The following is a 20,012-nucleotide window of genomic DNA, read 5'->3' as shown; positions in this document are numbered from 1 at the left end:
TATAGCATATTAGTGGCACTATCTTGACTACAGTGCATAATGCCACTACGAAATTATGTAGTGTAGTCGTGATAGTGCCACTATGATACTGTGTAGTCGTGATAGTGCCACTATGATACTGTGTAGTCGTGATAGTGCCACTATGCTATGTAGTGTAGTCGTGATAGTGCCACTATGCTATGTAGTGTAGTCGTGATAGTGCCATTATGTAGTGTAGTCGTGATAGTGCCACTATGCTATGTAGTGTAGTCGTGATAGTGCCACTATGACTCTATCATGGTGGCACTATCATGACTACAGTACATAGCATTGCTGTGGTGCAATTATGACTACATTATGAAGCACGACTGCATGAGAATTCACCGGAGCTGAGGTTCCTGTGTAATTTCCTTCTGTATAAACTATTTCTAAAAAGGGACATTGTAAAATGTAAAACAAATGTGAATCAATACAGAATACAATGATTTGCAAATTTCAAACCCATATTTTATTCACAATAGGTCACCCAACACAAATATTGAAAGTGACATTTAAAAAAAAAAAAATATTTGTTTAGAACTTGATGGCAGCAACGCATCTCAAAAGTTGGGACAGGGCCATGTCTGCCATTGTGCAGCGTTCCCTCTTTTAAAGAGGTTTTCAGAGATTTTTATTTTTTTGGGAAAGGTCATCAATATCAGCTACTGATGACCTATCCAGAGGATAGGTCATTAGTAAAGAAAAAACTTGGTCACGGACTGTTACAAGGGTTTTCCATCTGGGAAGTGAGGATCTATTGCTGGGGTTTTGGGAGAGGAATGTTGTCCCATTGTCTGATGTAGGTTTCTAGCTGCTTAACAGTCCTTGCAGTTTATGGGAGATGCGATCAGAAGATCATGTGGTCTAGGGGCCAAAATCGGATTTTTGGGGTTTAAATCGGATTTTTTTTTAAATATAAAAATGCTTTTTGAGGAAAATATATTACCATCCAAAGGTTATTCCATCATGAAATAAAGATTAGTTTTTTCATGTAGAATAAGGCTGTAAATGTTTAATTTTTTTAGTAAATAAATCCCATTAATCCATTCACAATCAGTAATGGCCAGTTCGCATTGTTTGCCCGCGAAGGCCCCCGGCGGCTGTTCTCGGAACTGCCTGCTCCCGGTGACCGCATTTGATTTCAGACCGGCTCATGCACAGGCACAAGTAAGGGCTTACCTGTGCATCGCCGGACTTGTGAAAAAAGATGGCAGCCCGCATATGTTCGCGGGCGAACAATGCGAACTGGCCATCACTGTTCACAATGTCATGCTCTTCCAGAGGTTTTTGTAAGATTATTGGGCAGTTTCTCTGCCTACAAGATATTATCACAGATGCTTGGTTTACTTTTGCAGTTCTTAAAACTGAATTTGACTCAGCAGAGATCACATGCCTCTTCTTCACAGCAAAAAACAGAGTTGAGAAAAAGACCTTAATCCTAACTTCTACAAACCTATGAATGCAGAATCAAACTAATATGAAAAGTTATTGAATATGAAGAAAATGACTGGGCACACCTAAGGATACTTAGTTGCTAATGTTTATTAGATAAAAGGACAATAAATGTAGTAGAGTAAATATTCTACAATATAAACTTGCGACAGTAAAATTATGTGGCAACACTTCATATAAAATTCTGTATGTTTGTAGTTGACGTGCGCATTTAATCACTATCGTAATGGAATAGCATCTGTGACTAAAAGCTGCACTTCAGATACAAAATGGAAATACGTAAATAGATGGAATTAATACATAGAAGACGACCTCGTATAAAAGCAACAATGTATATAAGTGAAATATAATATAACATAGACCAATAAAATTTAGATATAAGTGTTGGTCTTGATAAAAGTAAGAACCGCAAATTGAAGGTAAAAATGCAATATGATATATTCTCCTAAGATATGTGGACTAAAAAGTAGAGATTCACTGTCCTGGAAAAATCATGAAGTTCCAGGTAAGGCAGGTGTCAGTTCAATATATCAAAAACGGACCCTGACAGGACAAAAGTGCAGTTTATAGTGAATGGTGTCTTACACCGTAGGTGACTCAGCGGCGTCCCGCTTTCAGTCAGAGAGGGATCCCTTAGAAAGATGGTAAACAAGTTTAGGAACAGTCTTACCGGTTTTTGGAGGTTCCTCACGTGTGGAAGGAGCCTCAGCTGTCTATCGGAACTTTGCTGTTTTCCGCTGTAATCAGGTAGAACCCCCGATAGATGTTTTGGGTCACCTGTTAGTTATTAGTTTGCTGCACGCGGTCCCGCTGTAGGACTGAGAGCACCCTTTTTTGGTGTGTCTACCACCCTGTGCATCCGACTTACATATTTATTTAATATGAAAAGTTGTTATTCTAAAAATCTTCATCTACTTGCATATTATAAGTTATCCAGCAAGAATTAGTCTTTATGTAGAAAACTATGATTTAAATCAAGCCTTACTGACTAGTGATTTAAATCAAATCCACCCTGTCTAGGGGGGCTCAAAAAGTGAAAAAACAGTGAATGTCGTAATGGAAGAATAAATAAATTCACAATTCGCCATTTGTTTGTCACCTTATCTCCCAAAAAATGGAATAAATGTGATGAAAAAGTCATATGTACCCCAAAAATTGTACCAATAAAAACTACAGTTGACACAAAATAAAAACTATGTAAATTCGGTATCGCTGTAATTGTACTGACCCCCAGAATAAGGTCGCCGTGTCTTTATCGGCATTGAATGAATGTTGCAAAAACAAACCCCAAAAAACCTTTGGCAGAAATACCATTTTGCACTGGATCAGTTAAAATTAAAATTGGTGTCGGATCCATCAGCTCTGTTTGCAATCCGGTATTTTGGCCAGACATAAAACTGCTGCATACTGCAATTGTAAATAGCTCCTGATGCCTCCTGAAGTCATTTGGGGCCAATAGAAAATGTATTGGCTTAAAAACAGAAGCAATACTTATTTTGACTTGGATCAAAGTACCAGGAAAGCAAACACGGATGTGAAGCTAGCCTTAGTTCCTTCTGCACCATAGAAGTATCACTCTCTTTATTGCTTCCTCGTCTACAGATTCCCCTGCTTGCTCATACATGTACAAACGCTTGTGCCTCAGCTGTTTCCATGCATGCTGCAGCGCTATTGCAGAAAACCGTAGGGTTAAATTGCTTGAAGCTTCTTTTAATTATTATTTATTTATTTATTTTTTCCTTTGTTTTGATATGAAGTATTCACTAGGGTTTTCACAGTGATTCTGTTTTGTCTGCAGGCCTACGATCGAGCCTATGCCTCCCCTGTTGCCTCTCAGCTTCAGACAGATGCTACCCTTCCCACATACAAAAAGAAGGCTCCCGCTGATGCCCACTGCAAGGAGAGACTGTTCATTGTGTTCAACCCTCACCCGTTAAGCTTGGATGTGATGGAAGATGTGTTCTGGTATGGCTCTCCGCCCACAGTGGTGCCTTTTACTGACTCTCCGGTACTAGTGTTCTGCTGCTTCTCTGCAGACATCTTCTGCATCTGGTCTGAATTCTAGTTCAGGTAGTAGGACTCCAGCGATGGTCATTGGGGCAGTAACTGGCAGCAAATAGAGAGAAAGGTTTACAGTGGCCTCTACGTACAGATGTCGTTCCACGTTTTTCTTATGTAGCCTGATAAGATTTTAAGATTGGGTCTACATCACGGTTATAAAACGCAGATACTACACTATTGTGTATTGGTTTATAGTAGGGCTGCACGATAAATCGAAAAAATAATCGAATCGCGATAATCTGCAAATGCGATATGGCGATTTGGCTGACCTGAAAATGCCGCGATTATATATGAAGGGGCCCCGCGCACATAACTGGCTTGTGTGTAAAGTATTTTACTAGTGTGTGAAACAATCTCTCTCCTTTTGATAACAGGTCCAGCCTCTGTACTCACTTTCACGATGAATGCAATGCACTGCAGCTAACGGCAGCGAGCGGAGCGGCCGGCGCTTGACTGACGTCACTTAGTAACGCTTCTGCTTCCTGAAGTGGGAGGAGTGTTACTAAGTGACATCAGTCACGCGCCGGCCGGCCACCTCGCTGCCGCTCGCTGCAGTGCATTCATAGTGACAGTGAGTACAGAAGCTGGACCTGTTATCAATAGGAGAGAGCTTGTTTTACACACTAGTAAAATACTTTACACACAAATCCAGTTATGTGCGCAGTTTAGGACACATAGGGCCATGAGGGGGACCAGCATAATATGCTACATGTCTTATGCTGGCCCCCCTCATGGCCCTATGTGTCATAGCACACATCCCCTATAACAGTGTCCTCCACAGATCCAACCCATAACAGCGCCCTCCACAGATCCAACCCATAACAGCGCCCTCCACAGATCCACCCCATAACAGCGCCCTCCACAGATCCACCCCATAACAGCGCCATCCACAGATCCACCCCATAACAGTGCCATCCACAGATCCACCCCATAACAGTGCCATCCACAGATCCACCCCATAACAGTGCCATCCACAGATCCCCCACAGCACGGCGCCATCCACAGATCCCCCACAGCACGGCGCCATCCACAGATCCCCCACAGCACAGCGCCATCCACAGATCCCCCACAGCACGGCGCCATCCACAGATCCCCCACAGCACGGCGCCCTCCACAGATCCCCCACAGCACGGCGCCCTCCACAGATCCCCCACAGCACGGCGCCCTCCACAGATCCCCCACAGCACGGCGCCCTCCACAGATCCCCCACAGCACGGCGCCCTCCACAGATCCCCCACAGCACGGCGCCCTCCACAGATCCCCCACAGCACGGCGCCCTCCACAGATCCCCCACAGCACGGCGCCCTCCACAGATCCCCCACAGCACGGCGCCCTCCACAGATCCCCCACAGCACGGCGCCCTCCACAGATCCCCCACAGCACGGCGCCCTCCACAGATCCCCCACAGCACGGCGCCCTCCACAGATCCCCCACAGCACGGCGCCCTCCACAGATCCCCCACAGCACGGCGCCCTCCACAGATCCCCCACAGCACGGCGCCCTCCACAGATCCCCCACAGCACGGCGCCCTCCACAGATCCCCCACAGCACGGCGTCCTCCCCAGCCGTGTCGGCGGCTCATATGGGAAAATCCAAGCAAATAGACCTCTAGCACAATTCCCTTTAAAATATTGCATCGCACATCGTTATCGCAATTTTTAGGGCCCTAATTGCAATCGCACAAAATTCCCATATCGTGCAGCCCTAGTTTATAGGTTGATGCAGAATCTGGTTGTAGCTGTATTATCTGACTGTAGGTTACAGTTGCAAGCCTTTGGGAACAATTAGGTCGGTTTGTCATCCATAAAGAGCCTTCTAAATGCTGGTTGTGGGAGTTCTCCTTGTGTGAAAATCCAGCATCTGATGCAGGCTTTGTTTAAAGGGGTTTTCTCGCCCAATTTCCTTGGGGGACACAGAAGACCTTGGGTATAGCTCATCTCCCTAGGAGGCGTGACACTAAGTGAAGACTGTTAAGCCCCTCCTCCACAGCTATACCCTCAGCCTGGAGAGAGAGACTGCCAGTTTTTGCTTAGTGTCCAAGGAGGCAAGACACTCCCTGCTCTGCAGGGCTGCTTTCTCCTTGTTTCAATTTTAGATTTTTACTTTTTTATTTTCTTTTTGTTCCAGATCATCAGGGATAACAGAGACGCACTAGACCTCTCTGTTCTCCCGGGGTTGAGCTGCGCCAGTGCCGGTCACCCGCACTGCTGCCTCCCCCACAGAAGGCAAGGTGGACCAGGGCAGCCCAGCTCCCCTGCATCCCGCCAGCGCAAGGGTCGCCCGCACGCCAAGTCCCTCCCCCGGCGTCCTGCCACTACGGTGCCAGTAGCTGAAGGGGCGACCCTGCTGGAACGGACCGAGGGTGAAGACGGCTATGGTGAGAGATTGGCTTCTCCAGCCCTACGTCCCCCCCCTCCCCCCTCGGTCTCCTGCGTGCCTGACCCTTACCTGGGCCTATGGACCCTTCTGTCCCTGCTAGACCTAGGCTGGCCCTGGGCTGCCGCAGGTCGACATCTGCTCCCTCTCTCCTGGCCTCCAGGACATTGGCACCCTTGTTCCTACAAGAGGAATGCCTAGGGAGCTGCGGAGGTCCGCACCTAGCTGCCCCTGACGGAGGGGTCATGCAGGCGTCCCACCCTCACAGACCCGGTCTCAGGGTCCCCCTCCCTCTTACCGGCCACTACTTCAGGGCCAGAGGGCCCGCGCCTTGCTGCCACTGACCCTCCCTGCTCTCACCGGTCCAGGGGAAAGGTGGTTGTAGCTGCCGGCAGGGGTGAAATCATATGGAGCGCTGTTCTAGGCCAAGGGCCCGCTCCAGGGGTAAAATGGCTGCCGGGTGCAGGGTCCTGACTTCCGGACACCTGGGTGGGCACCGCGGCCTGCAAAGGAGCGCTTCAACAGCCCCGGCTGACCGTCGGAACCTTCCGGTCGGCCGGGCGCCGAAGTCTTGTGTTCCACTTCAAGACGATCCCGCTCTATCCGGGTCCCCGGCTCGCGGGGTGGGCACCCGCGGCCGGTATGTGCCGCTCCGTAGGCCCGGCTGGTACTTTAGGTACTTGCGGCCCCGGTCAGCCGGGCGCCGCTAAAAATTTAGGCCCCGGCTCTTCCGGCCCGCGGGGTGGGCACCCGCGGCCGGTATGTGCCGCTCCGTAGGCCCGGACGCTACTTTAAATACTGTGCGGCCCCGGTTCGCCGGGCGCCGCTAAAAATTTAGGCCCCAGCTTCACGGCCTACTAGGCCGCAAAAATTCAGGCCTCTGTTGGAGGGGGCTGGAACTTCTCCAGGCGCGAATTTTTCCCGCCTGGAGGTTCCCCCGCCCACAGAGGATAGGCCTGTATGGGTGGATCTGTGCCCTGTAGGTGGCATCTGCCTCAGTGAGGCTGTGTGTTTAAAAAAAAAAAAAAAAAAAAAAAAAAAAATATTTATTATATATATGACTTGTGGGCTGCGCAGGACGCTGCAGCCTCATCTCAGAGTGCTGCCTGTATACATGCCCCCCTTCCATAGGCGGCATGGTGTCGCGCTCCCCGGCTGCGGCGCTGCCAGGTTCTTTTTTCCCCTTCTGGGGTTTTTTTTGCCCTCTCCGCGCTACGGCGCTGGTCAAGGTGCATGCTTTTTTCTGTAGGCAACATTCGTCACCCTCTCCAGTTATGGTGCCTGCTATGTGCAGGACCCCCCTCCTGGGCGGGATACTGCACTCTCCCTAACTGCGGGTTGGCCTTGTGCATGATCCCCCTTTCTTTGGCGGCCTACTGCAGTTTCTCCGGATACAATGCTGGCCATGTGCACGACCCCCTTACATAGGTGGAACACGGCACTCTTACTGGATTCGCTGCTGGCCATGTGCGTGCCCCCCTTCCATAGGCGGAACGCTACACTCTCACTGGATTCGTTGCCGATCATGTGCATGACCCCCTTTTTTAGGCGGAATACTGCACTTTCACCGGATACGGTGCTGGCCATGTGCACGACCCCCTTCCTTAGGCGGAACTCTGCACTCTCACTGGATTAGCTGCCGGCCATGTGCGTGCCCCCCTTCCATAGGCGGAACGCTACACTCTCACTGGATTCGTTGCCGATCATGTGCGTGACCCCCCTTTTTTAGGCGGAATACTGCATTTTCACCGGATACGGTGCTGGCCATGTGCACGACCCCCTTCCTTAGGCGGAACGCTGCACTCTCTCTGGATTCGCTGCCTGCCATAGGCATGACTCCCTTCTGTGGACGGCATTCGGCACTCTCACTGGATTCACTGCCAGCCATGTGCATGACCACCTTCCATAGGCGATATGATGTACTCTCATTGGATTCACTACCGGCCTTGGGCATGCCTCCTTCCCGGGTGGCGGCATACATACACTCCCTCGGTCGGTGGTTGTTCTCTCGCCTGTACATTGTTGGCCATGTGCATGACCCCTATACATGCACTCTCTCTGGATCCACCGTCGGCCACATCATGACCCCCCTTCCGTGGGCGGTGTACGCACTCTCACTGGATTCGCTGCCGGCCATGGGCATGCCTCCTTCTGGTGGCATACACACATTCTCACCGACTGCTCGCATTCTCCCTGAATGCGATGCTGGCCTTGTGCATGATTCCCCCCCCCCCTTCCTTTTCTGGGCGGCATACTACGCTCACCAGATACGTTGCTGGCCTTGAGCATGGCCTCTAACATGGGCGGAACGCTTGCGCTCCCCTTGGATACGGTGCTGGCCTTGGCGTGACCACCCCTAATTCCATGGGTGGAATTTTGCACGCTCACAAGATTCAAGGCTGTCCTTGTATGTGCTGTACTGGACTTGCACATGTTCCCCTTCATTGGCGGAGTAGTTACACTCTCACGAAATTTCGGTGTTGGGTGAATTGTCGCACACTCACTTAATGCTAGGATAGCCCTATGCATGTCCCCCTTTTCCCTAGGTGGACCTCCTGCGTTTCCGCTGGATACTGTGTGGCCATGTGCATGGCGCCTTTCTGGGCGAAGTATGGTATGCCCTACTTCTCTGACGTAGGTCCGGCCTTGGGCATCTCCCCCTTTTTGGGGCAGGCCTTTGCATTCTTGCCCACTGCAGTTTGCCAGGTACATTTCCTCCCTTTCGGGGCGGTCAGTTTGCGTTCCATCGCATTCCATATTAGTCTTGTGCATAACTCCTTTCAGTTTGCACTCCCGTAGATACTGTGGCACTCTGTGGCTGGCCCTCTTCGCGGTGTTATATTTTTGCAGTGAGCGGACGTTCTTGTGCGTTGTTTGGGCCGTGTATGCCTTCTCGTCCTGTAGGTGGGTTGGCCTTCTCACTGCTTACGGGGCTACTCGTACGTAGCCTCCTTCCTCCTGCGACATTCTTTTTCTCTTGGGATACGATGATTGCCGCAAGCCTTGCACTATTCTCTAAGGAGATCATTCTGGTGCAGTGTGGTATGATTCTTTCCGGATTGGCGCCCTCGGTGCTTCAGTCTGATCTGCTACCAGGTTCGGGCGCTCTTCTTGGGGAGGTCACCCAACTTCTCTTGGGTGCTCGCTTATACAGGTCCGGGGGACCTCCACCTTGGGTTCTTCAGGGTATTCGCCTTCTGCGTGGCGGTGAACCGGGCGTCTCTGTGTAGCGGTGTTCTGCTTTTGAGCTGTCCTATGGCCTCTCTGTTGCCCACCCCCCCCTTTTTTTTGTTGGAGGGTGTTATACCGGCCTCTGTCTCGCCTGCCTTTTCTCGCCGGCTCTGTTTGACTCCCACTCGGTACAGATCATTCCGATGTGGCGTCTGTTCCGGCCACGCTTCAGAGGCTGTTCCTTCACTGCCCTTCCCTCTGGGGAGAGCATGTTTGTTCATTTGGATGGTTATGGTGTTCCTTTTCAGTCTCCCTTGTCCACACTGGCTGTACTAGCTGTGTGCCTAGTTACCGGGTCTACCGCTTTCTGTCCTCCCGCTGGGTGCAGATTGCGTTTTTTCCATTCTAGGCAATGTTTCGGCTTTGGATTCACCTTCTCGGTAACTTGGGAGGACTACCATTTGGTCAGGATTGTCTTTTGATCTCCCACACCGGAACTGTAGTCTGTCTTCCTGTGGTGGCTACATTGGCTTCGGCTTTAGCCTGTCTTGTCCTGGCGGTTGCTGGGCAGACCCTTCGGTTCCTGTCCGTTTGTCCTTCTGCTTCCCCACTCTGGGGGGATACGGGACAACCTTGCTCGGGGGCCGACGGGACCAGTTCTACCGACTGTTCTACCCGTGTTACTGGTCCGCGCCTGATCATTGGGTTTTCACCCGCTTGCCCAGGCGACTCTAGTGGGCTCGCTAGTGTTCGCTTCTAGCCGAGTTTTCGTCCAGGATCTGTGGTAGGACTTAGGGCTTTACCTGGGGTTCTGTGGGAAGCTGGGCGTTCCCCCACTCTGCCTTTCTCCATGGTTCTGTCTTTCTCCAGTCCGGCCTGGACCTGGGGCTGGGACTCTGTTGCTTGAAGTATCAAGTGTCATTCCTGTCCTTCCTCTTTCAGCGTTCCCCGTCCCTCTGGGCCTGTCAGGAACTTCTTCCATGGAGCGGCTCTTGGGTTCCTTTGTACTGCCCTCCGGTACCGTCCTGGGAACTACATACTGGGCTCTTGGCGCTCCAATTTTTCCTTGGAGCCGTTACAGAAGTTCTCTCTACTCCTTCTGTCCTGTACGGTTGGGTTTTCTGTAGCCATCGTGTCTCTGACGGGTGCCTGAGTGGCGGCCCTTCTTGTTCCGAGCCTTCTGTCTTCCCCCAGGACAGGATTGTTCTCCATTCCGTCTCTTCCTTCCTTCTGAAGGTGGTATTTGTCCTTCATTTCATTGAGGCAGTCGTCCTCCCCTTCCCCCCCCCCCCGGGAACGGACACTTCACCGATTTGGACGTTGTTTGGGCCTTGCAGTTTTTACTTGGAGATCTCCGACTCTTGTCGAGTTCGGTCTCTTATGTTTCCAGGAGGTCCGAGCAAAGGGTTGACGGCCTCCAGGGTGGCTTTCTTCCGCTTTCTCAGAGTGGCTCTTGTTGTGGTTGCCGCACCAAGGGCAGGGTCCTGCTTTTGGTGTCACCATTCATTTGGCCAGGGCCGTCTGTTTTTTCCTGGGCCGGAGGCTTTAGGCTTCGGCCATCCATTTGTGCAAGGCGATCACTGGTCTTCCTTGCACACCTTACCGAGTTCTACAGGGTGCATACGCGGGCTTCGGCGTATGCTGCCTTGGGCCGCCTGGTCTGCAGGCGGCGGGTTTTTTTGATGCCTTCGGGTGCTTCGCCTTGGTGCTGTGGTCCCTCCCCCTTTGGACTGCTTTTGAACGTCCCAAGGTCTTCTGTGTCCCCCAAGGAAATTGGGCGAGAAAACGAGATTTTTGTATAACTTACCAGTAAAATCTCTTTCTCGCTCTTTCCTTGGGGGACACAGCACCCACCCATTCTTTGTTCTTCTCTGACTGTTTCCGAGTTTGTTTTCCCCTTAGGGTAGTTGGCTTGTTGGTTCCAATTTTTTGGACTTTGCCTTTTCTCACTACTTGGACACGCAACTGGCAGTCTCTCTCTCCAGGCTGAGGGTATAGCTGTGGAGGAGGGGCTTAACAGTCTTCACTTAGTGTCACGCCTCCTAGGGAGATGAGCTATACCCAAGGTCTTCTGTGTCCCCCAAGGAAAGAGCGAGAAAGAGATTTTACTGGTAAGTTATACAAAAATCTCGTTTTCTAACGTTTTTATACGATAACCTATCCTCTGGGTCATCCATATCTGATCGGCGGGGGTCCACCAATCTGAGAAGACCGTGGCGCCAACTCCTCTTCACAGTGCCGCATATAAAATAGCAACTGTGCTTTGTATCGCAGCTCAGTCCCATTTTACTTGAGAGGGACTGAGCCGTGCCCCGGCCATATGACCGATGAACGTGACGTCACAGGCCTAGGGTCTCCTTAAACAGCTGATAGACTGGGTGTCCCGGGTGTCGGGCCCACAACGATCAGATACTGATGACCTATCCTGAGGACAGGTCATCAGTATAAGGGTTCATTGACACCTCTGCAAGTGTTTTGCGGACTGCACATGGCCGGCCCTGTGATAGAAATGCCTATTCTTGTCCGTGGCTGCGGACAATAGGACATCTTCAATCTTTTTTTGCGGTGCCACGGGATGGAACTACGGATATGGTCCGCACACAGTGTGCTGTCGGCATCTTTTGTGGCCCCATTGAAATGAATGCACCTTAAAAGTCTGAAAACCCCTTCAATGTACTAGTAAGACGTACAAGTGACGCGTTTCAGGCCAGCTCTGGTTTGTACTCCTAGCGTGCATAATAATGGTATGTGCTTTTATTGCTCTAGATTTGATGATGGAAATAATAATCCTGTCGCTCTCTTACAGTCGCTTTGGGAATCTCATAGAAGTTTACATTGTTCCGGGGAAAAACGTTGGGTATGCTAGATATTCTGAAGTGTACAGTGCAAACGATGCCATATCTGTTCTACATGGAAAGATGGTGAACAGCGTGAAGCTGAAAGTGATGCAAGCAGATTCTCCAAAGGATGAGTCCAACAAGAGACAAAGAACATACTGAATTTAGACATTTCAGGTAAGTGCCAATTCAGATTGCCAGTTCTGGAGTCGTATCTTTTCTCCGTAGTAACCAATTCCCAGTCAAGAGTCATTGTTATCAAGTCTGAAAAGTTAAAGGGGTTGTGCAGTGGCATAATATTTATGACCTATCCTCCAATCAGCTGTTAAAGGGGTTGCGGCGCTGGCAGTGTGTCCTCTTCGATATCTCCCTGATGGCGGCAGTGCAGTGTAATTACTGCTCATCCCATTCACTTGAATGGGGCAACATGAACTACTGGCGGGGAGTGGTCTTTTCAAAGAGAAAATGATCAATATGTATAATATATGATGGAACTAAAAATCTGTCACAGGGAATCCAGTCTTTTTATAAGGACTGAAAGAGGTTTCATTGTGGCTCGGTGTGCTGATCTTTTATTAGTTGTCCCTTTTTAGTTTTTTTTACATTAAAGAAGCACTCCCACAACAATCTGTATTCCTTGGCCCATTAGAAAGGTACATGATGTAATCTTCTTACCAGTGACACTAGTTGTGAGTTATAACCTTCCTTCTGATCCTCGGCTGTGTGTCTTGTGAAAAACACAGAAGCAGAAGTCAGTTTATCTATTCATTCCTATGAGACTGACATTGAGGCTTCCATAGGAACACATAGAGAAACTGACTTCCTGTCCACACAGAAGATGCTGTGTTATTTGGAAAGTCAGAGTTGGTCACATGACACAGCTGAGGATTAGAAGGGAGGTTATAACTCACAAATGCAGTCACTGGTAAGATTACCTTCACTACAGTTTACATCATGTACCTTTTTAACAGTTGAGAGAATACATTTTTTTTCATGCTTCTTTGAAGAAATTGACAAAGTTTAAAGGCAGAAAGGGTATTAGATCCTCTGCACCTCCTGCGGCCATGACATGTTCTTGGTTGCAGTAATGACATGTCCATATAACCGCATGTGACAGCTGGAGCCAATCGCTGGCTTCAGCGCTGTATGGCTGCAGAGGCCAGTGATTGGCTGCAGTAGTCGCGCGTGGTATACGAGCATGTCACTGCTTTAGTCAGGAAAACAAAGTGTGTTGGGAGGAGGATGAGAGCAGTGGTTCAGGGTGGTGAGTATACCTTTTCTTCTTTCTTTTTTCTTTTCTTTTTTTTTTTTTTTAATTGCTGAGGCTCCAATCAGAAGCTGCCAAAGTACTAAAGGGGTGGAAAATAATTAACCCCTAATTGCAAATATATGTTGCTGAGGGGTTAAATAACTGGGTTCATCTCGATTGCCATTCCCCGTCATTGCGGGCAGGTGCTTGGCTGTATGATACAGCCTGCAACTGCTGCAGCAGCCTGATACATTTGCATTTAGGGGTTAATTATTTTCATTGGTGGCGCAGTGGCAGCTTCAGAGCACCCTCCCCATAATGTTTTTAATTGGTGGCAGTGGCGGCTGTCACAGGGGAGAGGGAGGGACTCCACTGTGCTGCTGATGAGCCGAGCGCGGCAATGAGAAGAGACGCTAAGCTGCGCAGTAGCCTAGTATCCAGTAAAAGCAAATCCCGCTTTCGTAACGATCCAGGGGAAAAAGTGTTGATTAGATATCAAAAGTTCAATACTTAATGCAACCCTACATTTGGGACCCCGTTTTAGCTGCGTGCCAATTATTGTGACCCTCGGACACACTGCTGTGTAGATCACAGTGGATACTGACTTGCACCTAAAAAGTGAGGAAGGAAAGCCACTTTTGATATTAGATGCAATAAGAGATGCTGGACCAGGGTCGCTTTACTCGCTCTGTAGTTTAACCATAAGCAAGCCCGTAGCGATCAGCGCCAGTACATGACTGGGGCTGGGTTCACATCATGAAAAACCAACACGGTTTCCCTATACTCACTGCGTAAGCAATCCAGTATCACCTTTAGCGAAACCAATATTAAGATACATAGATCAAATTCAAAATAACAAATTATAACTCCATAGTCAGTTGTAGTTCAAATAATACTCAATTTTATTAAAGGGGTTATCCGACTTAAATAAATTTATTCTAATTACTCTTATTCTAGTTCACTGAAAGTTTCTTTAAATCACTTCTATAAGCTATCTTTCCCCGTTTGGCCAGTTTAATTCTGGGTCATGTGACCCCTGACGTCAGCAAGCCGGCTCTGGTGCTGACGTCTCGTTTACAGGCTTCTCCCCGCTTGAGGGAGTGGCCAGGCTCTGTAAACGGGACGTCAGAGCCTCTGGTGCCCGCCCCTCTCCAGCTCTCCTCACACTGCCTCGGCGATGGTATGCGATCGCTCATGCGTGGTACATACCAGAGCCGAGACGACCTTCTCCAGCAGCAGGGTATGTTATCGCTCCTGCACTCACTGGGCTAGAGGTGCCAGTTTGTACACATGGATCGTTCTTACAGCCCTGTTCCCTGTTCTTACAGCCCTCCCCCCCCCCCCCCCCCCTCCCCCACTAGTAGACATTACACATTGAACACCCCCTGGGAAAAAATAAATAAATGTCAATCATGTTTTTGGATTCAGCTATACATAATCCATATCTGCCACCAATACATATATTTATCTAAGCAATATCTATATTGAATATATATTTGAATAATATAGATATTGCTTAGATACAGATACTGCTAATGGTACATTTCACACTAGCGCAAGTGTATTTTCACACTAGTGGCAGGACGTATCAGACAGGCTGTTCACCCTGTCGGATCCGCCCCCTGCCGCTATTTGGCCGTGCCGCTGGACTGCCGTTCCGTCCCCATTGACTATAATGGGGACGGGTGCGGAGCTCCGGCGCAGGACTAAGTCTACTTTCACACTTGCAGCATAGTGATCCGGCGAGCAGTTCTGACGACGGAACTGCCTGCCGGATCTGGCATTGCAAAACAACTGAAGGATGGATCCGTCCTTCCGGTCTGCCCATGCGCAGACAATAAAAAGTGTGAAAAAGACTGCCAGAGGGATCCGTCCATCCGCATGACAAGCGGATAGACTGATCCGTTCTTGCAATGCATTTGTAGACGGGGCCGCACCCGGATCCATCTACAAATGCTGTCAGTTGTCACACTGATCGGCGTATCCGGCAGGCAGCTCCAACTGCAATGTGCAGGAAGATCTTCTGCCAGTGTGAGCTAGGAGATGATGGTGGTTTTTTTTTTTTTTATGCAAAGTGCAGAGCAGGGTGAGGGGAAGGTCAGATTGTTCACGCCCAGAAATATTCATGAGGCAGAGCTCAGGCTTTGTTGTTACACGCCCCCTCACCTTGTACTTCAGCATGTAAACAAAGCAATGACAGAACCATGAAAAGGTGGACATATGGGTTTTAACTTGATGAAATCTATCTTAACCAAATTATATGTATATCCTGATGGGTTTTGAGTGTGTGTTTTTTTTTTTTGTTTTTTTCCATTAACTCGGATAACCCCTTTTAATACTTAGAGTTATAACCATTTCTGGCCACACAGAAAATTTAAGAACATTTAAAAATCCTAATCAGACTGCGGGTATATGGCGATTACTGATACAATCATATAAAGTGTTTATGCCCTACGTCTAACATATACATTGGGAGGGAAAAAGGATTCAAAAGTGCAGTGCACTATGCTTCTCCACCCTGCAGAGTCCCTGCAAAAAAAAAAAAAGTGTATGCTAACGTGTGGAGCTCTATGGTGATGGATGACACAGTGGCATCCGTTTATAAAGGGCATCTGTCAGCAGATCTGTACCTATGACTGACCTGTTACTGTGCGCTTGGCAGCTGAAGGCATCTGTGTTGGTCCCATGTACATATGTGCCCGCATTACTGAGGATAATGATGTTTTAATATATGCAAATGAACCTCTAGGAGCAAAGGGGGCTTTGCCGTTACACCTAGAGGCTCTGCTCTCTCTGCAACTGCTGCACCCTCTGTACTTTGGCAGGGCCAGGCAGTGGAAACGTCATCTCGCTTGGACCTGTCAAAGTGCAGAGAGAGCAGAGCCTCTAGGTCTTAGGAATTAAAACATTATTTTTCTCAGTAATGTGGACACATATGAACATGGGACCAACACAGACGCCTTCAGCTGCCAAGTGCACATGGAACAGGTCAGATAGTTTCACTGGTACAAAACTGCTGACAGAGGCCATTTTTATGTATGTTAAACGTAAGACAAAAAACGTGATGTGAACCTGGTATTTGTTACCAGAGCTGTAAAACATTGCGTTAAGTATAACCCATAACTCATAGATTTGTATTCTCATATTGTATGGATTATGATTATGTAGGGAATGGTTGCATATGGTGCCGATCTACTACAGTCCATAAACTTGATATCATTATCTGGCTTTTCTTCGCCAGACAGAGTGCGAGGAGCGATCTCTGCGTTATCACCGCACAGCATTGGTTATTGCGTTCATGTTTTTTCTTTATTATTAAAGGGTAAATCTCTGCACCCCCCTGTAGAGTAGTATACGTGAGATATGTACTTCTCACATTGTGTACATAAGTAGCGCAGCCTTCTGGCTGTTCCCCCAGATATTATCAAGAATGGCAGGAGATTTAGCTTTTTGGGTAAAATTGCAGTTTAACCTCAGTTTCTCTGATATTCTTTGCACTAATAGGAGTGCTGCACAAACACGGGTCCTCCACCATCCTCCTTACCAGGATGGTAACGGGCGTAGTGATGCCCTTCTATATTCTGACAGACTCGGCATAACATGACCAATGTATTGAAATGACTTGTTAGGAGTCACAGGTTCGAAGCCACATTCCTAAATAGTCGCACTGGCTAGTTACCTCCTGGCCTCCAGGTAAGTCCTCAAAAGCCACCTCTCATGGAGTCTGGCGCATGCACAGTGAGGTCAGTTGTACTGGGCTTAGCTTTGTCTGTGCATACGCCGGAGGTGATTACATGCCAGGCCTGTGAGATGTCAATCACGTCAGGAGGGGACCAACCAACGTGACCGTTCTGGAGACGTTCTGCCTCTTTTTTTACAGGCATTTGAATGATTTTTCAGTCCTCTGCCCAACCAGACAGAATACAAAGAGGATTATTGTACCGTTACCATCCTGGATAACAGGTCGTGATTTAGAAGTCTTAACTCTAGTGATTGGGTCCTTTTTAAAAAGGTAGATTCAAGACTTAAAGGGGCATTCCAGGTTAGGGGAAAACTATTAAATTGGTGGGGGTACCACCCTGTACCCCCTGAAATGAACGGAGCAGCAAGTCGGGTATACGTGCGGCCGCTCCATTCATTTCTGTGGGAATTCGGGAGATACCTGTTACTTAAAATGCCCGACTGCCTTTTTCGCAGACTTTTTATGAGACTGTTTCCGTAGAAAACCCCTCTTAGCTGTGGAGTGATGAGCCCATTTTCCACCCACATCTACTCCATCGTTCTCCTGACATACTGCTCTGTGCGCTGAAGGTGTGACTGCTTGGTGCAGGGTAACCTTTTCCAGGTGACAGCAGGGAAAGTCCGAATAGAAGCCGCCAGTAATCAGACCCTGCGCCAATCATTGCTAGGAAGAGGCTCATAATCACATTTTAAAGTCATCGATGCGACCGCTCTGTAAGAACTGATGGGTAGGAGGTAGCAAATTTAGTTTTTTGAAAAACAGAAACTGCAGCAAAATACATACTTAGATAGCAGCTCCTAATGGGTTAATATGAAAAGTTGAATGCACATAGAAATAGAATATAAGGAATTCAGAGAACTATGTTCACATGGACACAGTCCTAAGGTCAGCTCAGAGACATAAAGGGGTTATTTAGTATGTGGTTTTTGTTTATTTCATATCCCACCTCCTTGGGCTACTTTCACACCTGCGTTAGGTGCGGATCCGTCTGGTATCTGCACAGACTGATCCGCACCTATAAATGCAAACGATGGTATCCGTTCAGAACGGATCCGTCTGCATTCTACGTAAAAAAAAAAAAAGTAGTATTCTAATTGTTAGTCAGACGGATCCGTCCTGACTTTACATTGAAAGTCAATGGGGGACGGATCCGTTTGCAATTGCACCATATTGTGTCAACGTCAAACGGATCCGTCCACATTGACTTGCATTGTAAGTCGGGACGGATCCGTTTGGCTTCGCACGGCCAGGCGGACACAAACGCTGCAAGCAGCATTTTGGTGTCCGCCTCCAGAGCGGAATGGAGGCTGAACGGAGGCAAACTGATGCATTCTGAACGGATCCGCATCCATTTAGAATGCATTGGGGCTAAACTGATCTGTTTGGGGCCGCTTGTGAGAGCCTTGAAACGGATCTCACAGGCGGACACCGAAACGCTGGTGTGAAAGTAGCCTTAATTACATTTGTACTTATTAAAAGCTTCTTACCAGTGCCGTGGCTATGCTCCCAGTCCAGTTATATGCTCCTGGCTTTTCCGGGATCATGTACCATACCTCACCTGGTTACAAACTATAGCACATGCGGGGGAATGAATCGTTCAGCACAGCACTACTGAGAGATTCATTCTCACTCATGCGCTGTGGGGTGTAACCGGGCTAGGATCACATGCACAATGTATTCATCTACTAGCACTCTGCTACAAAGGACAGGTCTATGTAAATACTTGTAATCCCAGTTCAGGAGCATCTATTTTTCATGATGATGATCCTCCTTTATTCCTCCAAGAAATGTATAAACATATTGATGACTATGCATTACTGTTGTCTTGTCAGTAGAACGTGTACCTACATGGTCTTTACACAGTCATCCCTGATTAGTTACGAGGAGAGCAGTAACACCCAGTTATCAATTCATACAATTCCAAGAGGGATAATAGAGGATCGGCATAATAAGAGTACATTTTAAAGAGTACTTTTCACCACTCCTGACAGGCCTGTTTTTATAGCTTCATGCATTCCCCATGTAATTACAATTCTGGAGCATCTATTCCCATGGCTCTGTGTTGTGCCATTCCTTTCTTATTTCTACTAGAAGTTATGAATGAATTGCCAGCAGTCTGCAGTAAGGGTACAGAGGGGAGGTAACCAGTTGGGGGGGTGTCCCTGCACAGTCTGAACATGGCAGCACTGATTGGATACAGAGTCTGTGGAGGTACACCCCCCAGACTGGTTACCTCCCCTCTGTACCCTTACTGCAGACTGCTAGTAATTCATTAATTCAAGCTATTATAATAGGCATGTCAGGAGTGGTGACAGGTTCTCTTTAATGCCCAGATTTCATGTTATTTGGTAAAATAAATCCTCTTTGCAGAACGTCTATTCTCCTCTATCTGGCAGCTCGTGCCCCTGCAGACGGTCATTGTATGTAGTCCTTGGTTGATGATTTTGAATGACTTTTATGCAGATAACTGTTTTCATAATTGTATTGTGCTCTTTCTACAGAACAGAGACTAAATTATGACATGACCCTCACCTGACTGACTGAAACGTGACAGGAGACAGCTTTTATGTACTGGTTTAGGAAGCATTTGTGCATTTTGTTCACGGTCCGAAAATCTAATATTGTACGTTTTTAAGATGAATTTTAATTCCTTTAACACAAACTACAGTGCGAAGGCAGCTGCTTTTTTTCCCTTTCTTGTGTGTGCATACATGCTATATGCAACGAATAAAAAAAAAAAGAAAAGAAAAGTGTTTTGTATTTTTATTTACCGTGTGTGTACTCATTTCATAAACCGGATTAATAATTCTAGAAGACTAAGACGGGACAGAATCAATTGGGAAATTCCTCTTAAGTTAAAAAATAAATATGTACCGGTATATTGTAGATTGTGTTGAGATTGTAACTTGGGCTTTATCTGATTTTCTTTCATCTGTTTTTACTCATGATATTTTTATGGCTTTTTAATGGTACAAAAATGTGAATTTACGCATTTTGAAGCAGCTCTGACTTTCTGAGCACCTGTCATGTTTCCTGAGGTTCTACAATGCCCAGACAGTAGGAACACCCCACAAATGACCCCATTTCGGAAAGTAGACACCCTAAG

General features: G+C 47.8%; 1 protein-coding gene across 1 annotated transcript in view; it reads left to right on the top strand.

The window, feature by feature from the left end:
- The window catches only part of RBM45 (RNA binding motif protein 45), a 35,037-nt gene extending 15,405 nt beyond the window's left edge, over nucleotides 1-19,632 (top strand). The window contains exons 8-10 of the mRNA XM_040441316.1: nucleotides 3,269-3,435; nucleotides 11,885-12,092; nucleotides 19,408-19,632. Coding sequence (XP_040297250.1) covers nucleotides 3,269-3,435; nucleotides 11,885-12,077 — 360 coding nt within the window. The 3' untranslated portion in view covers nucleotides 12,078-12,092; nucleotides 19,408-19,632. The remainder of the gene's footprint in view (nucleotides 1-3,268; nucleotides 3,436-11,884; nucleotides 12,093-19,407) is intronic.
- Nucleotides 19,633-20,012: the final 380 nt, after the last annotated feature.

The sequence above is a fragment of the Bufo bufo genome, chromosome 7 (genome assembly GCF_905171765.1).
Source record: "Bufo bufo chromosome 7, aBufBuf1.1, whole genome shotgun sequence".
Taxonomy (NCBI): domain Eukaryota; kingdom Metazoa; phylum Chordata; class Amphibia; order Anura; family Bufonidae; genus Bufo; species Bufo bufo.
The sequence above is the reverse complement of the archived record's forward strand: the minus strand, read 5'-3'. Positions and strand labels throughout refer to the sequence as shown.